General features: G+C 35.9%; 1 protein-coding gene across 5 annotated transcripts in view; it reads left to right on the plus strand.

Moving 5' to 3' along the window:
• Nucleotides 1–18197, plus strand: part of BANK1 (B cell scaffold protein with ankyrin repeats 1) — a 316505-nt gene that overhangs the window by 91379 nt on the left and 206929 nt on the right. For all 5 annotated transcript variants that reach the window (XM_057727798.1, XM_057727799.1, XM_057727800.1 and 2 more), the window contains 2 exons: nucleotides 2213–2351; nucleotides 10316–10455. In XM_057727798.1, the coding sequence (XP_057583781.1) occupies nucleotides 2213–2351; nucleotides 10316–10455 (279 nt within the window). The remainder of the gene's footprint in view (nucleotides 1–2212; nucleotides 2352–10315; nucleotides 10456–18197) is intronic.

The following is an 18197-nucleotide window of genomic DNA, read 5'->3' on the forward strand; positions in this document are numbered from 1 at the left end:
AAAACAAGTGCAGGGCCCTTCCAGGTGCAGGACCTGTGCAGCTGCAGAGGTTACATGCTCATGAAGCCGGTCCCAGGTACAAATGAGGTGTCAGTGCCTCCTTGCAGGTAGTCAGTATGCTTGCCTTTTGTTTAGAACTCTTCTCTGGAAATGGTTGAAAGGTGGAGTTCTGCCCTCTGTTAGGGAGAGAATCTGATGCACAAGAAATAGCCTGTGTGAGCACTCATGAGTGAGATCTCTGGGTGAATAAACACTGGGAGAAGATGCTCAGGCTTACTAAGTTTGGAAGGCGAGAGGTCGAAGTTATACAAGAAGGGATATACTCATCGAAGAGAATACCAAAGAACTTTGAAGCCCAGGATCTTGGGGATTCAAGCCAAAGTGAAATGGGAAGTCAGTAAAGCTTCAAAGTAAGGAGACATATGTGAGCAACTGAGGAACTAAAGAACTGCACTGGAAGTGAGGTCTCTGAAGAGGAGGTGGCAGATGTGAGGACCAGGAAGGGCTCCCATTCCTGACCTCAGGACTCAGATGAAGCAGTGCATGCTGATGTGCAGGCAAAGAAACAGAGAAGGTTTCCCACATGTTGGATGTGTGAGGCCAGAGTGATAGGTGGAATCGTGGCATGTTTTATCTGTATGCAGTGTATTTAGTGTGGAGAAATCTAGTTCACACTTTGCTGTGGACAAATATCTGGAAGCACTAGACTCTGGTGGAAAAATGCCTGAAGTGGATATGTGTCAGCTGAGATGATTTTTTGACGTCAACATATTTGTAGAAATTCTTTTGTACAGAGCGTTAAAAATGTAAGTTTTATTGGTGGGTGATTTATGCTTAGGTAGATAACATTTAAATAAGAGAACTTTGAAATTAATGACTTTTGGGTAAACAATTTTATAAGAGCATGTAAATGAGGTTTCTGTTTATTTTGTGAAGGACTAAAATTTAGGTTGACTTTGAAGAAAGCCTTTGAAAGGTGATATCTGAGATAATCATAAAAATATATTTCGATTTAGTTATTTTTGAAGGCTGAAACAGCAAGAGGTAAAGAATAGTACAGATTTTAAATTTAGATAGTTCTGATTGACCTTCAGTTACCCTGTTCATTAAAGAGAAAAATAATAGCCTTCCATTTTGGTTTTGGGGTATGTGTGTGTGTGTGTGTGTGTGTGTGTGTGTGTGTATGTTTTGGTTAGGATTAAAGGAAATGGCTTTGTGTAAAAAGTGCTTAGCATAATTCCTAGTATAAAATAGATAATAAATGTTTAGTCCTTCCTTTTCTCTGTATCAATTCTAATCTTCTTACCCTTAATTTTCTCTCTGGATTGTTTTCGAAAGGTTTTTAATAACCCTTTATACCTTATGTACATAGATTTAGCTTTTCCACCTTAATAAAATTTTGAAACTTTTAAATTTATAACCTTTAGCCAGTCCAATAGCCTCCACTGATACTCATCATAAAGAGTAAGCAGAGAGTCTCTATCAGGTAAGATTAAAACTACACTTAACCCTTGAACAACAGGCATTTTGAACTCATGGGTCCACTTATACCTGGCTTTTTTTCAATAGCAATACCCCAGTACAGCATGGTCTGCAGTTGGTCGAATCTTCAGATGCCACTGTTGCTGAGGGCCTACTATCAATTATACATAGATTTTCCACTGTGCGGAGGGTCAGTGCTCCTAACAGCCATGATGTTCAAGGGTCAGCTGCAGTAGGCATTTAAAACAATTCATCATGTTTAAATTATAAGAGGTCTTAAAGCTAAACCTGTTCAGTCCTCTCATTTATAGATGAATACACCAGGTTCTACAAAGGTGAAGGAAAAGGACTTGGGGAAAACAAGGATTTGGTTAGCAATTGAATTACATTCCCTGGAGGTCTGTGAACTGAAGCTCAGCAGCCTGAGGTAGAACCTCACTCACAGGGCTGAGGGGAGAGGAGCAGGGAGCAGCCATGTCCTCACTGTCTTTTTAGTCACAAATATGGGGTTGGCAAAAAAATTGCATATTCAATAGACGGCAAGTTGATAAACCTAAAATGTTGTGAGAATCACCTCTACATGTATCATTTCTGAATATAGCCGAAACTGTGGACATGATGGACATATATAATTACCACGTGCAAACTTTATCACTAATAAATGTACTGGGTTCTTGGTTAATGAAAACTGTTTCAAATGCCTAATTGGGTTATATTTTTCATCTTATAGAAGCCTGGTGAAATATTTATTATTTTGAGAGATGAAGTAATTGGTGATACTGTGGAGGTTGAATTTACGTCAAATAGTAAATGCATTAGAACACAGCCGGCCCTCTGGAATAAGACAGTCTGGTGTATGAAAGCTTTAGGTAAGAATTTTTTTATGCTTTAATAAATATAAAACATCATTCTGAGTTTCTTTCAAAAATTTTATGGTAAATGGTTTCACTTCCCTACAGAAACTAATATTGTCCTGCAGATGTTTCCTGTGTTTAGCTTTCACATACCCAAGGCTGTTATTATTAATCTGGATTCGCAAAAGCACGAATGTGTGAATTATGAGAAATTAGCTGTGTTATCATGTGGTGAAATGACAATAACATCACATACTTTTAACTATGTCAGCAGAAAGCACTTTAATATGTCAGCTATTAAATACAGAACTAAAATTATTTGCTTTATTGTAACAGGATTAGCAGATATTTGAATTTTCATCAATGGTTTTCTTTTTTCCTCTTTTTTTTTGCCATGCCCTGAGTGTGTTTTGATTGTTTTGGAAAGCATAGTTCTTTTTCACTATTTTATCAATATGGTACTATTTCTATATACAATCTTCCCTCTTTTCCTTCTTTAATTTATGAACCTAAACATTTTATTATCCAGCTTTGCTTCAACATCATAAATTGTATCAGATTTAAAACTCCAGATGGAATATACACAGTTGCCATGATAACTGTACTAAAATCAAATTCTAATATATTAATTTCTGAATGTTTTGATATAAATGTAGGACTACTTGGTTTTTGAAATTATGATGTACTTTTACAATTAGAGAATAAAATTACCTTATAAAACTTTATAAATGTCAACTACATAAAATATTTTAAAGTACAAAGATATTCAATCTTATGAATTTGGAAACGTAGTAAAAAAGATTTAAAATTAAAGAATATGTCAAATGTATGTGAGCTTTTTTATTTTCTTTTTAGGATGTAGCTGTAGTGAAATCCATTCACAGACCATTTACAAATCTTTTCTGTTGTGTTGTGTGAAGCATATGTCCCCTCTATGGATATCCTTGCACTACTTAGGTCAGAGTTGGAGTATAGAAAGGAAAGACTCTACACCAAGCATTTATAAACTTCTTAAACACTGCTTCCTGTCATGGACAAGGATACGCAGAAGTGAAAAGAGAAAGAATTCTTTTTCTTTCTTTTCCTTTTCTTCCAAAGCCCCTTACTTCCTTATGCCACATTTTTAAATGATTTAAGGAGCTATAACTTCTAACTAATTGGCTTAGAAGTTAAGCTAAATCTAGTTAGACTAAAATCACTACAGAAAAATCAATATTGCAAATTAAGGAGTGCTTAGATAATACTTCTCAAATAGCAAATCAAAATGTCAAATAAAATTATTCACATTAAGATTATGTTCAGTTTACCTAGTAGGTAAGAGCAGTGCAAAGAATAAAATGTCAAAGTTTAGGTGTTTTTTAGAATAGTAGAAAACCGTTATTCCATATTTTCCAAGATTTACCAGGCCCTAATATTATCTATGTGGTTGAATAGCAAATTTGTAGTAAAAATAAACAAACCAACCATTAGTTTCCAGTTATGCTAATTAAACGTCTCCAACTCTTTTTTTGACTCGTGTATTCTCTAAGTTAATGACAGATTTTCTTACAAAATGTTGGCTGCTATGTGGCAATATACAGGATAGTTCTATGAATAAGTATGGGAATACGGATGGGACATGCCTCAGCAGAAATGGCCCCAGAGTCTTACTTTCTCTGCCTCCTGGCACTGTTTCTTGAAGTTTTTTGAACCCTAGCAAGAACTACATTTTACATTATGACCCAGTACATATCTATGAATACATAATGAAAACAAAAGTTTTAAAAGCAATACTTGGACTAATGTTTCAGCCCCGACATATAAAGAGCTTGGAAGTTGCTCCCACTCCCATTCTTACAACAAGAACAAACTGAAATCAATGGCTTTTCTTGAACTCAGCAGACAACTAAAGTTGTAGGGTAAACAGCCCTCCCAAAATCGGGAGACAAAGGTAAATCAAGACTGACATCTAAGATCGTCTTACCTGGAGCCGAAGTCACTGGAGCCATAAGCTGGTAGGAGCACTTGAATGGTAATTCTGATCAATTGCTGGAGGCTTGAAAGTAAGAAACTCCTGGGGGCTGTAGTCTTATGAGGCACCTATAATTTCATGGAATTTACGTCCAGGAACCCCATCAGGTTCACACAGTGAAGATCTGAAAACGATCCCTGAAGTGTTCTGCTGGATCAGAGGAAGACAAATGGTGCAATACTCCCAGTATGTTCTCCATAACAAAGGTCTACTTTTCTGGGGAAACCACTTTACCAGAGCCTCATCCCAGCTGAGGAAGGGCATGCACCCCGTTGTACCCCCCTCTAGCCTTCCTATCTCGCTTAAGGTGGGTAAAAGCTATGCCACAGCAGAAACACTTGTGAAGGTCACAGCCGAAAGACACAGGCCAGACAGATGTGACACACATGTTGGAATTATCAGACAGGGAATGTTATATAACTATGATTCATATGTTAAGGGCTATAATAAAAAAGTAGACAACGTGCAGGAACATATGGTTAATATAAGTTGAGAGAAAAATATTTTATTTCTTTTCATTTTTTTAGTGTTAGAACCTACTAAACTGATGTCATGATGAACTAGTGGGTCACAAACCACAGCTGAAGAAACCGCTGTGGAACTGCACTGGCCATTATGGTAGCCACTGGCCATATCTAGTTATTTAAACTTTATTATAATTCAATTAAATTTAAAATTCAGCTGCACTAACCATATTTCAAGTGCTTCCAATCAAGGAAGTTTGTCTGGACAGGACTGACTGTACAGTAGAGTTCCCTTTTCTCTCTATCAATTGTGGCATAAGAGGAAGTGCCCAGTGTGCTCTCACAGGCTAGTGATCTGTACAGAATCTGCAGTGTAGTTAAGGAAACACTTAGCTGGTGGCCAAGAAGACTGTTTTTATTCTGTACTGAGCCATTTACTGGGTAACTTTAGACAAGTCTCTTGATCTTTCTGTGCCTCAGTTTTCTTATTGATAAAATAGCTTCTCTGCTTACATTTTAAGGACTCCTTTATAGGATGTTTGGAGTAAGGGAGACAATGTGTAAGACAACACTGAACATCCAACCAAGGAATGATGTGTCAGTCTCTCCCTCTAGCAAATCCCTTAAACATGAATGGCTTTTCTGGAATAACTCAACATTCAGCTTCTGAATGGGGTGTGATAAACCAAACTTCCTTCTCTTCCTTTTGGGGAGGAGAATTGGGGGGGGGGGGGCATCTCTTCTGCTTACATCTCTTGATATAAAATTTGTCCCCTTTTACCCTTGGGCAGTCCTGCTCAGGAGCACTCCCAATTCTGTGTCATCTCATGTATAGTCCTTGTACCCACTGGTGACTTCCAGTGAGGAAATGATCTCAATCAGTATCTCATACCATCTAATAATAGTCTATACAGATTTAAGTCTTTAAAAAATTTTTGTTCTACTTCTTTGAATACTAAATTAAAATGAAGGATCTAACCCTAAAGTGGAAACATACCAGGGATGCTTCCTCACTCTCAGGGTTCTTTTGAAGAATACTGATGCATCAAATTCAGGAGATGGCCTCCATCTGTCCAGTCTAGAAAAATTGCTCATATGACTTCATTTTTGATCAGCTGGCTCATGACTTAATCAGTTGCATTCCTTAAAATGTGGTTTGCTCTCTGTAAATGTTCTCTTGTGCTATACCCAAAGCTTCCTGTGCTGAGTCTAGCTGGTGTTGAGGGCTGGTATGGCAACTTCACAGTACTGTCCCAACTGCAGACTTATTTCGAGTCATCATTCCTAGGGTGTAGCCATAATCATTGTGGAGCAAGATGGCCTCTAAGCCTCCTGCTATCACACCTATTTTCCAAGCAATGTGAAGAAGCAAGGTGTGCTGGAACCATTGCATTTCAGGTTGCAAAAGCCAATTCTGTGCATCTCTTCCCTACTTCACATTCAGTGATATTACCTTGCGTATTAGTATTCTTGGGCTGCCATAATAAAATACTACAGACTGGATAGCTTAAAAACTAGAAACTTATTTTCTTACAGTTCTGGAGGGTGAACGTTTAAGATCAAGGGGCCAGAAGTTGGTTTCTGGCAAGGCCTCTTTCCTTGGCTTGCAGGTGGCCACCTTCTTGCTGTGTCCTCCCATGGCCTTTTCTCTGTGCACATGCATTACTGGTGTCTCTTCTTCTAAGTCCTTATCAAATAAGGGCTCCATCATTATGACCTCAATTTAACCTTAATTACTTCCTTAAAGGCCTTATCTCCAAATACAGTCTTATTGGGGGTTAAGGATTCAACATATGAATTTGGGGGAAACACAGTTCTGTCCATAATATCTTGATAGCTTGAAATCAGCCACCCTGGGAATATTTATACCACAGAAATTGGCAAAAACTATGAATCAGTGCTTTTCTTTTTTTTTCTTTCTGCGAATCAGTTTATCAGCACACCACTGGGATAAAGAAATTAAGTTGGGCCTTGTTAAACTAAGAAGGTTTCTGTAAGACATATCTGCTGACATTTCATTAGTTAGAACTTAATCCCAAGATCATATATAGCTAAGAGGAAGAATAGAAAATCTAGTCTTTTTAGTTGGCTAGCAATGTGCCCAGCAAAAAATAAAATTGAAATTCTGTTTCTAAAAGGAAGAAAAGGCATTGGAGTAGGCAACTAGCATTCTCTGTTAGAGAAGGGTACCCCTATAAGACCAACTAAAATGCTTCACTTCTTTGGAGACCTCCTTTTAACGATTATAAGTAAGTGTGTATGTGTGTGGTAAGAGACTTTCAGCGTTGAGGTATATCAAATACTCTGAGATCTTTTTCTTAGAGTTTCAGAACACTCAGATTTTTCTCTTCTCAGCCCAACACTTTGCATTATTCTTTTTAAATGTGTGTGTGTGTTTTTTTTTTCCTAGCTTGGTAACAATTCAGAGAAAAACAAAATTATGTTAAAGTACAAGTATGCTGACCAGTGAAGAAATCCTAAGATGCTGTTTTTCTAAATGGTGTCTTTCCCTTCTGACACACTTCCACATTTTTCTCTGATTTTTTTTTCACTTGAGAAAATATCCTCTGACTTTGTCTCCTTCCCTTTCAGCTCAATAACTTGATACACTCATAATTACTTCATTTTCTAAAAAACACACCTTCCTAATGATGTCCACAGGTTGTCTCTGACAGGGACCTTTTTGTGTTAAAGGAAATTGAAGCTACTATAGTCCCAGCTTATGCCAAAGCTTATAAAAATACATGTGAAGGCTTTAAACCAGAAATATTAACTAATTTTAACTCAGAAAGAAGAGGGTATTCCTCTGGTACCTACGGCTCAAGCAGAAAAATATTTTACACAGATGGGGGCCATCAACTAAAAGTTGAAAGGAATATAAAATGTATCCGCAAAGATACAGAATCTCTTCATTAATTAAGAAACTATGTTCAGGAAAATGTAAATTATAATTTCATATTCCATTAAAAGAGCAAGAACAACACTTTAGAATATGCTAAATATGCCTAGGAAAATAACTGTTAAGAAATTTTTCTAAATATCATAATTCAGGAAGATGATTTTAATATGTATTAAATTGGTGTTAATTTTTAGGTGTGACCAAGGTTTTGAAGATACCAATATTTATTTAATAATAATGTTCTAAATAAAAGAGAGTTATGTTGATTTCAGTTCCCTTGGAAACTTTAGGTAGGTTCATGAAAGGTTTACTATGTTGTAAAGGACTAGATTTGGTTAATAAACTGACACAGCTTCTCAAAGGAAAACAGAAAGCAAAAAGATCTTAAGCTAATGGGTTTGTAAAATATATATTTTCATGGAAATATTTTAAATGTAGTTCTGACTATTCAGAAATACCTTTAGATTATATTTCCCATAAATTAATTTAGTTTTTCCCTCTCCTGGAAGGACAGACCATTTAAATCGTGAAGACAGGGAGGGTTGACAAAGACTCTTGAATAGCCTAGAACTTGATATTTAAAATTTAGAGTTCCTTTTTAACCACTGCTCCTCAGTAAGTATGTTTTATTGTGTATCTGTGTCTGATGGAGCCAAGGGGTTCCATCTTTTTCATCCATGATAAGCTCTTTTTCCTCTTCATAACTGACTCTTGTACCCTTCCTTGGTTTGGTCATCTTGACCTATATTTGTGTGTACTTCTGGTGTTAAATGCCACTTGCCTATTTTGTCTAGATAGTAAACAGCAGAATTCACTTTTCCTCTCGTCTGAGTCTTTAAATTAATTGGTTTTCATTTTTATTGAAGAGCTATATGATGTAGACATTATAGTCACCACAGTTAAATTAAATAATGCTCAAGAGTACAGGGTACTGGTCATGAAAAAGCCAATTCAATAATATGTTATTAAGGAGGGTTTCCCAACCAGAGGAAGCCATAAGAGTCCTTCCTGATATATCATCAATGGAAACAGTAATTAGGTCTTGATTGAATACATGACAGTCAATACATCTGAAAATGTATACAGCAAAGACAGTACTTCAAATGGCATCTCTTTGGAGGATTTCTCTAAAATCAACATCCTTATCAATAGATCTAATGGTAAAATTTCGAGTCAACTAATGACTCAAGATGAATAAATCAGTTTATTCTCATGTTAAATTCTAAAGAAATTAGAATATTTTAAATATCCTACATCAAAGAACTACTAAGCAAATATTCTCACCATATATCTTTAATAATTTATCACCTGACTTACTTTCAGAAAGCTAACATCCCATTGTAAAAATCCCAGTCTCTTTTCTGATAAACAATCTTTTCTTTCAAAATCGTCTTTATGAAACCTATTGAAATTGATTTCATTTCACTCCAGCAACTCCAGAATCCCCTTTACTATAGGCACACAGCTATAGCTGATGAGGTGTACTGTACAACTTTCAGATTTTTTGAGATTTCTTTTCCATTCTCTATTGGATGAATACTTACTTTCAGAAGAGAGAATTTTTCTACATATATTTTCTTTATAATATGGATTAAGTGTCTAGTCAAGCAATATGAGAAGAGAAAATTTCAGCTTCTTGGTCTAGTTAAATCTAAGATTGTTACATTGGCTTTAAATTTTCCTGAGCAATATTATAAGAGGTCCTTTAACTCTTCAGGAGATAAAGTAAAATTAATGCTTGAATCTTAAGAACTTTTAAATATTCAACATTTCATCAGGTGGCTTGTACTTAATGGCTTATTCCAAACCCCAGATGTTTCGGTGACAGTTTTACAGGAGGATTTGGGAAATATCTCTGTGACAAAGAGTGAAAGTTTAAAGTGTGTTCTGTGAATGAATTTAAAGAGCTAAATTGTGTTTACTTTTGTTTCAATAAAACAACTTTTCCATCGAAGTGATTATTTAGTGTTATTCTTTCCTGGAGAGCACAACAGTCTCAGGTAACTTTAACATTGTTGATGTGTTACAGCAAAACTTACAATGCAGTGTATCAGTCATTTTGAACAACTTGTTCACAAAAAGGTTGAGTGGATGCAGGGTATTAAACCTTGCCTTCCCAAGGGTTTTTCATTGTTATCAATTGAATAAAAGTTCTATAATTTCAATCAACTCTACTCTCTTTTTCCAAACAATTTTAAGAAACTTTCCTGTAATTCATGGGAACTTTCTTCCGCAGATTAATAACAATCTCTAACTTTTAATGAATGATTTACTGCTGTAAATTCTAAACTATTATGTAGAGATGATTCTAGATTACTCAAAAAAATGGAAGTTTGCAGGTAAGGAGAAAAGATGTAGTGCTTTGCTTTTATTATAATTTTCACATATGTTTTTATCCTTTAAGATTTTTTAAACAATTAAGTGCAAAATTATACATTCTATTTTGTGGTTTCTAACTACTAAGGATAAAAAAGAAAACAAGTGTTAAAAGTTACTAAAATTGTTATGAATTCTTAAAGCCTGACTTTATATTCTCTAAGAGATATGATAATGTGGTACATGCATTTATAGACTCAGCTCCTAACTCTCATTTGTGTTTTATAAGATTTTCCTGCTGGCCCTGTCAATGTTGATGTCTACTGTGATGGGATCATTAAGGCCACTACAGAGATTAAATACTACACAACCCCGAAGGCTATGAAATGCCTACTGGGAGCGGCAGGTCCAGGAGATGGTGTGTACCGGGTAAGCCGATCTCTCCATGAAGTCAATAATAAGCTAAAGAGCTAACGTGAAATAAAAGAATGCATACTGTGGTATAAGGTCTGAATGTTGGTTGAATAAGAATGAATTACTGATCAATAGGAAAGGAAGAAATTGACCTCTGTGATGCAGAGATGTAGATGAATTAGTTTGTGCAAGCCAAGTCATTCCAGATAATGTCACAAGAGACAGGTTATCCATTACAGAATGGCTACTGTGATGGGCTCATTTTAAAGCTGTTGCAGATCAGAGAAAGACAGAAGGATTAAAGAGAACTCTTAGCAAATGAGTTTCCTCTTTATCCAGATGTGGGCAATATAAGATAAAAGAAGCTTTGAGGTCAAGGACTCAGACAAACCAAGCATACCACCGGAAAGGAAGTGTGTGGTGTTAATCTAGAAATTGTTATTTTCATGAGGAAATTTCCAAGCTGAGTGTATGTTTTCCTTACTTTCATTTATCATTGTTGTCTGACAGTGAAAGTTATTTCTTTAAACTAACTACGTTTATTTGGAATTCCAGAAATGCTCAACTTTTCTGGGAACGCTGCAAAGAGGAATTTTCAGGTTTTTTTGTCTAGTGTGACACCATAGTACTCAGCAATGATGATTTGGTGAGGAGTTTCTAGTCCTCTCCAAAGCCCTTAGTTTGGACATTTTCCAGCAAGTGATAGATAATGTGAGTGCCCTGCCCTCATGGACTCCTGGACTTAGAGTGTAAAAAGTGCATTTTGATTAACTGTAAGCCATTAGTTTAATTTCTGAATTTTTTTTTACCTGACCCATTTTCAGTGGAGAAAAACCTTGCTTAATGTGGAACTTCTTTATTTGCTTATTTCATTAAATTTTCAGAGTGAAATGAATGTCATTTCTTTTAATAGCTACTTTATAATTAGAATTATAACCTTGCTTAATTGCCTTACTTTTTCTGGGGGAGGGGGAGGAGACCAGAGGCGAGGCAAAGAAAGAGATAGTTGAATTGAACACACGATCTTCAGATGTACCACAAAGCACTCCATAAGGCTTGTGACAAAACCATCAATGAGAGAGTGATGTTGAGAGGTTATCATGAAACCTTATTATTTAAACTAGTTTGGTATTGGAGGCTTTGTTATTTATTTTGTGTGACACATTTTTCTATTAGAATTCTCCTTTATGAATGATATATTTTAGAACAATGGAAAAGATAAAAATGTCTTAGAGAAGGACAGGGACTAAAATACCATTTGTCAAACTGAGTCTGAGGACATTTGACAAAATGTCTATATTGTAATTGCAAAGCAAGAATAAAACTAACAGCTTGAAATACAAATTGTTTCGTTTTCCTGTGACATGTCTACCTATCCTCTACTTAAAAAACTTTATTCATTACAAAAAAAGACTAATAAAAGTGTTATATTGCATTATTAGTGTTCAGTCAGCATAGAATTACAGTAGTCCCCAAAACACATTTTTGTGTTGGTTTTGCCTTTGGGGAGGAAAAAAAATATTTATGTATAGTGAAAATTAAATGTAATTTACGACTCGAACAGTTTTTCAGAATATTGTGATTTGCAAGTCATGATTTTTTCTACAGCTCTGAATGAATAAAAACTTTTTTTGGAGTAGTTTTTAGATGACTAGAAAATGCTCTCTTTTATTTTACCCCCAGAGTCAGAAACGAGAGGTGAGAAAGTGTTTCCCCCCTACACTGAGCCCTGGTGCCTAGTGAAAGAAATATTGTTAGACAGTCACAGCTTGATTCAGGCTTTTACTCTCAGGAAAGAGGCACTTTAAATCTGAGGTTTGGGTACAGAGAGGTAGAATTATTCTAAGTTGGTGACAGCAGACCACAGCGTGGTAACAGACATTAAGAGATGTGGTTTAATATATACAATTTAAGATGTCTTTAGAGGTTTTGCTGCTGTCATGAGGGGACCTACACGTGTTGTGGAATTAGATTAAACAAATTCTGAGACTGAGATCTCAGACCAGGCAGAGCTACACCATCACAATCCTCACAGATGGAAAAGGCTGTAATTCACTGTCTCGATCACATCTTGGACTAGGCATGACGTGGGGTTCGTCTCATCCACTGGCATCTGGACCACATGAGGTATCCCTACCATGAATTCACTGAGATGGTGAAAGTCAGACTCCACTCTTGATTAACAAGAAGGAACTGCAGGAGCACAAAGGAACCTTGGTGTGTTTTAGGGTTTCTTGGCCTTGAAGGGGGTGCCCCAGCCCACACCGTGCTTCTCCTTGTTGGCATTTGGTTGTTCCTTTTAACGTTTGGCTTTGCTCTCATCTAGATTATATTTTAAAAGTTGTGTAGAAAGCTGTGCTTTTCCTCTCCAGCATACAACATTACAGTAACTGTTTCTTTCATCGGCTTCTCTGCTACTTTAATTGGGAGATTTGGATATGCTGCAAACAGTCCACTGAACATCTCTGTTCAAAGAATAGCGTACATTGTCCTTTTATTCACCACGGTTATTGTGTAGTTGTAAGGGTATATACCAGCAGATTTAAGGGTTGTGTTCCTTGTTAATATTGTACCTACTTAGCTGAAATGATATGCTATAAGAGCTATCCTGAGTTTTCTTATAAATTTCAATGGCAGATGTGATTTAAGTACTTCTTAAAATTAGTAATCAAATACTTCGTGCAATCAATTAAAGGCTATTGGGCATATAATAACATGAACATTCTTTTAATTTGAGGAAAGGAATAATAATGAGGAATCTATGGATTTTATTTTTCAGTAATCCTCAAATTTGTGATGAGACTTTCTTTCATTTAAAAGCTATAGGGCATATAGCAAAATGACCATTCTGTGAATTTGAGAAAAGAAATGATAATGAGAAATTTGATTTTCTTAGTTTATTTTTTATGATGTCTATTAGGTTTTAGAAGACTGTACCTAAACCAGTTAAATTATCTAACTGCTTCCTAAATCACTTTGTCTTTTTTGGATAGATACTAAATTAAATCCCAGCACATAGCCTCATAAAGGTACAATTTCAGAGCATCACCTAGAACAGTGAATTCAAATGAAAAAATCCAAAGCTCAGTTTGGGAAGATAATTAGAATTCAAGTACTAGTGTTAGAAAAGCTAGTAAATCCTATTTAACTGAGGTAATTAAAACCTTTGAGACTTCCATCTTATTAACAGAAGTGTCTAGGGGCAACAATAAAGTTAACTTTGTACAGGAACAACTAGATACAGTATAAAACCCAATTAGGTCAGAATGCTAAAAGAACATAGCAATTATTTATCAAAGCATTAGGATCCTATTTATTAAAAGAGTTTTTGAAATGGAACCAAATAATTTTTATTGGTTGTATTTCTTATTGGTAAAAAGGTATATTGTGTCGCATGTATTTATCATCTTAAATGTTTTATTTCATTATACCTATTGAAATCTTATTTTCATCTTCATGTTAGGAACCCTTCATTTCCAGTTTTTATTAAATTGTATGTTTTATTCAATCTTTGGTTTACTGCCTGTGAATATGTGAAGCTGGATGAGGTTGGGGTGAGAGAAGGTATGGACTAAGGGAACTCTCACATCATGAGGAATTTCCCAGCTTTTTATTAGTTCCCTTAAAGGTTAGTCTCTTCATTAAGTTAAAGCTCAAGCATTTGCAGTTATCTCCCTTAAAGGGTTCTTCAGAAGATTCTTTCTACTGAGAGGCACTGGGAACTCCCCGGCCTTTTAGTAATTTTTTTAGGTCTATGCCTCCCTCAAAAGGCTGATGGACATACGCCACTTCAGGGTCATGAATCTCTTCCAACACTGACTTCTACTACAGCATGCCTCCTTGTCTCCTTAACTCTCTCCGTGGTTCCTGTGTCCTAGCCATCCAGGACTGCGCCTTCTTTTATAAATAGAACACATTAAGCCATTTACTCCCCGCTGCCCTAGTCTTTAAGGCATGGGCATTGTGTTTTTCATCTTTGCATACCCAATTTCTTCACATAGTTGTAGTTCCTGATACATGCGACACAACTGATAATTATTGTTTAAAAGAATGGGAAAACAGTGATTGCTTTTTTTCCCAGTGCTATTTGAAAAAATAAGTGAAAAACTATAGTACAGGTATGTAAATAAGAGAAATGAAAACTGCCCTTTTAAAATACACTGTTATTTATAAAATTGAATAAATGAATTTGATGCTTATGAAAGTAAGGAACTCTCAGAGGTTCATGATACTAGAAAAATGAAGAATTTGTGCTATAAACTTTTCCTCATACCCTACCTCAGTCATGAACTCCGTGTTAATATACTTCGTTACTGACTTTTAACAGCAGTAAAACCCTGGATTCCAGTCTTGCCTTTCTTTCAAATATTAAGGAAATGTTTATTATTCAGAAATGCCTAAGATCTTACCTCTCTTTCAAAAGGCTACTAATTATCTTTCCTTTTCCTTACTAGAAGGTGGCAATGTGGCGTAAGAGAAATAGTTTGGGATAGGGCAGGAGCAGGAGTTGGCTTCTTTTATGGTCTGCAGTCACTTCATGAGAGCTCATTTTCCTTAGTACTAAAGGAATTTCTTCCTGTGAACAATGAAGATGCTAGAGTATATGATCTCCAAAGTCATTTCCAACTCAAGTATTCCTTAATTGTAAGCTAAGAAAAAATACTTAGTTTGGGAATTATGACCATTCTCTATTACAGGACTGACTTGCTAATACCTGGGCTTTCCCTTTAGCCTTTATTTCCATTTTATTTGCACTTATTCTTAATTCTACACCCCACCCCCAGAAAAGAAGGAAGTGATTTGAGTTTCATGTACCTTTGATCAGTTTTATTACTTGTTTTATATTTCTGATCAAAGATTTGTAATCAGACAAAGAACAAATGCAATTGGGAAATTTATTTCTGGATTCATTTCTCATATTGTTTATGCTCCTAATTAGAATGAACCAATAAGAATAAGGCAAATCTATTGAAGCTTGTATTTTACTGATAAAACAAGCAACATTTCCTATGTGCTATGTCTCCACCTGCAGTAATGGTCAAGCAATGGTTAATGATGCCTGATTAGGATAGTTCAGACTTAACGATTACACTCACCTCAGTTACAAATCATTCAATCAGACAGGAGTGCACGCATCCATTTATTTAGAGAAAAACAAATAAATTAACTTTAACAGCAGATATAGCAGCTATTATAAGACAAGAGGTATTTCTGAGTGCAGAAATAGCCATTAACTTAGCCATTGATAAAACTATACTGTTGTTTCTCTACAATTCTTGATCTTACAAGCCATCTCAGTCCATTTTCATAGTCATTGGTTCCATATGTTTTAGTTTATGTTTAGCTGTTGTTTAGAATATATTTTATTAATGACTTCTTGATTTATAGTTTCTGCTCACTTGATGGACATAAATACTTCCTCCATTTTTTATTTCTCCCGAACTAAAGCATCTCTCTTGCTTCTTACGTCCCCCTCTTTCTTGTCACTGGGGCTGGCTTTGACTGCCCTCTGCAGAGGGTGTCTGTGTGCTGGTGTGAGTGCTGCCTGTAAGCAACCCCATCCAAGTGCAGCCTTCTGCTTTCACTGTCTACTTCTTTAGAGCATTCAGATCTTCCACCATAAGGAACATTTTTAAACAATCCCGAAAAACAAAGCACAAGTCAAACACAGTTAATGATGTTCCTTCATAGCTTTATTCATCACAAAACAGGAACAAACCCCGAATCATTAATTACCCTTTGGAAGTTAGAAGACGAAAAAACCTTGTGGCAAAAATGTGTTTGCTTGAATTTTCTAAAAGTCATTATGCGTTCTTGTGGGTCTCTTTACTAAATAGTATCAACGAGATAAAGAAATAAAGTGGAATATAATTTGGGAAGTCTAAATTGTGTTTAGCATTCATGAAATATGCTTCTACAGTAAACTATATCAAGACACAGGAAATGAAGTGAAAGAAATCTTTGACAAGGAAAATTCAACCTCTAAGAATTTATTATTTTTTTCCGGAGATCAGCCATTTAGTCTCATCAACCTTATTAAGTAGCAACACACAAACAAATACATGTCAGCTGTGCTCAAGTCCCTCCCAACAAATCTGATGAGCATATTTTCATTCAATTAAACTTGACTTCTCAGCAGCAATTAGCCCCATTGATCAAACTCACTCTCTTGATATAATTTTTTTCCTTAGCTTCCAGGAAGACATAGGTTTCTGGTTTTCTTTTTACATCTTTTGCCTTTCCTTCTCAATATTCTTTGCAATTTCTTCTTTCTAGATCTAGAAATAAAAATCTAAATCTAACTAGTTTTGGGTCTTAGACATCCTTTTTTTTTTTTTTTTTTGATAGATATTTCTTCTGCAGGTTATCTCATTGACTTATGAGATATTCTCCAAGTGTGGATTTTCTTTAAGCCCATCTCTCACTGTTCTCTAATTCATGAAATGAATCATCATCGATCTAATTTAAAAGCCAGAGTCTTCTCATACCTTGTACTCCCTTGCCCTACAAATTCAATCCATTACGAAGCTGTATCAGTTTTACTTACTAAATATTGCTCACTTCTCTCCACATCTCTCCAGATTTTAGTCGTCTTTTTTCTCTTGCCTAGATTGCTACTCTAGCCTCCTAATGGTCCCCTACTCTGGGTTTTTGCACACACCCTACTTATCTCAAGTCCCTGGTCTGTGAGGTTATTTTAAAAAAGAATGACCTCAGCATGTAATTCTTCTGCCCAAATACTTCAGTAGATTCCAGTTGTATGGATTAAAAATGTTTACCATGAACAATGTGGCCTTGCAGTAACTGTCCCCTTCCTCCAGCTTAATTTTAATTCTCTGCCTCACCTCTGCATTCCTAACACTGGTCTGCTTTACTTCCTGAACTTTTAGTTCCTAATCTCCTACCACAGGGCCTTTATATGTGCTCCTCTCTCTAACTGAAACACTCTTCCTGTCCCCCTTCCCTATCACTATCTTCATCTAGTTAATTCTAACTCCAGTTTTTAATCCAGCATCTCTCCCTCAGTGGCGCCTTCCCTGATCCATGCATCTTCCTGCATATCTCTTTGTAATACTGATCATATTCTAATTTGACATCTCTGTGTGTGATATTTCTCAAATTACCTCTTGTTATCTGCCTCTCATTAGACTCCAAGGTCAATAGGGCAGAGACGCTGTCTATTTAGTTCCCTATTTCATATCCAGAACCAACAACACTGCCAGACACATTGGCTGCTCAATACATATTTTGTTGGGTGAAATAATATTACACAGTAAGTTTCCCACCCAACCTCAAGTGATCCATCTATCAGTGACTCTTGTTCCAACAGCCACTGGCTTCCTGATAGCACAGGCACAGCCCTTTTTGAGAAGGTTATTAGGCTGTTGGATAAAGCAGTGCTGCTTTTGACTGAAGTAGAAAAAGCTGGGCAAAGAAGGGAAGGACAACAAAGGAAAAAACAAATGAATATAAAACGATGAGACTAATTCTATTGTCTTTCTTGGAAACTAGCATCTAAAGCAAACCCAAAAGAATAATTCCAAAAATTTTCAGAAAATCATGGCATCATTTAGAGAAGGCTTTTTTGAAAGATATTTCCTTGAATATGCTAATGCAATATTTGTTTTAAAACTGCCTTATTTTATTACACATTAACAGTAAGTTGTTACAGAATGATTGTTAAATGGAGGTAAGGATGAGAAAAGACGTGCTTTTTATGGTTGCACTATCTAATGCCTGTCATAGAAAAGCTTTGG

This window comes from Hippopotamus amphibius, chromosome 3, assembly GCF_030028045.1.
Source record: "Hippopotamus amphibius kiboko isolate mHipAmp2 chromosome 3, mHipAmp2.hap2, whole genome shotgun sequence".
In the NCBI taxonomy this organism is placed as follows: Eukaryota; Metazoa; Chordata; class Mammalia; order Artiodactyla; family Hippopotamidae; genus Hippopotamus; species Hippopotamus amphibius.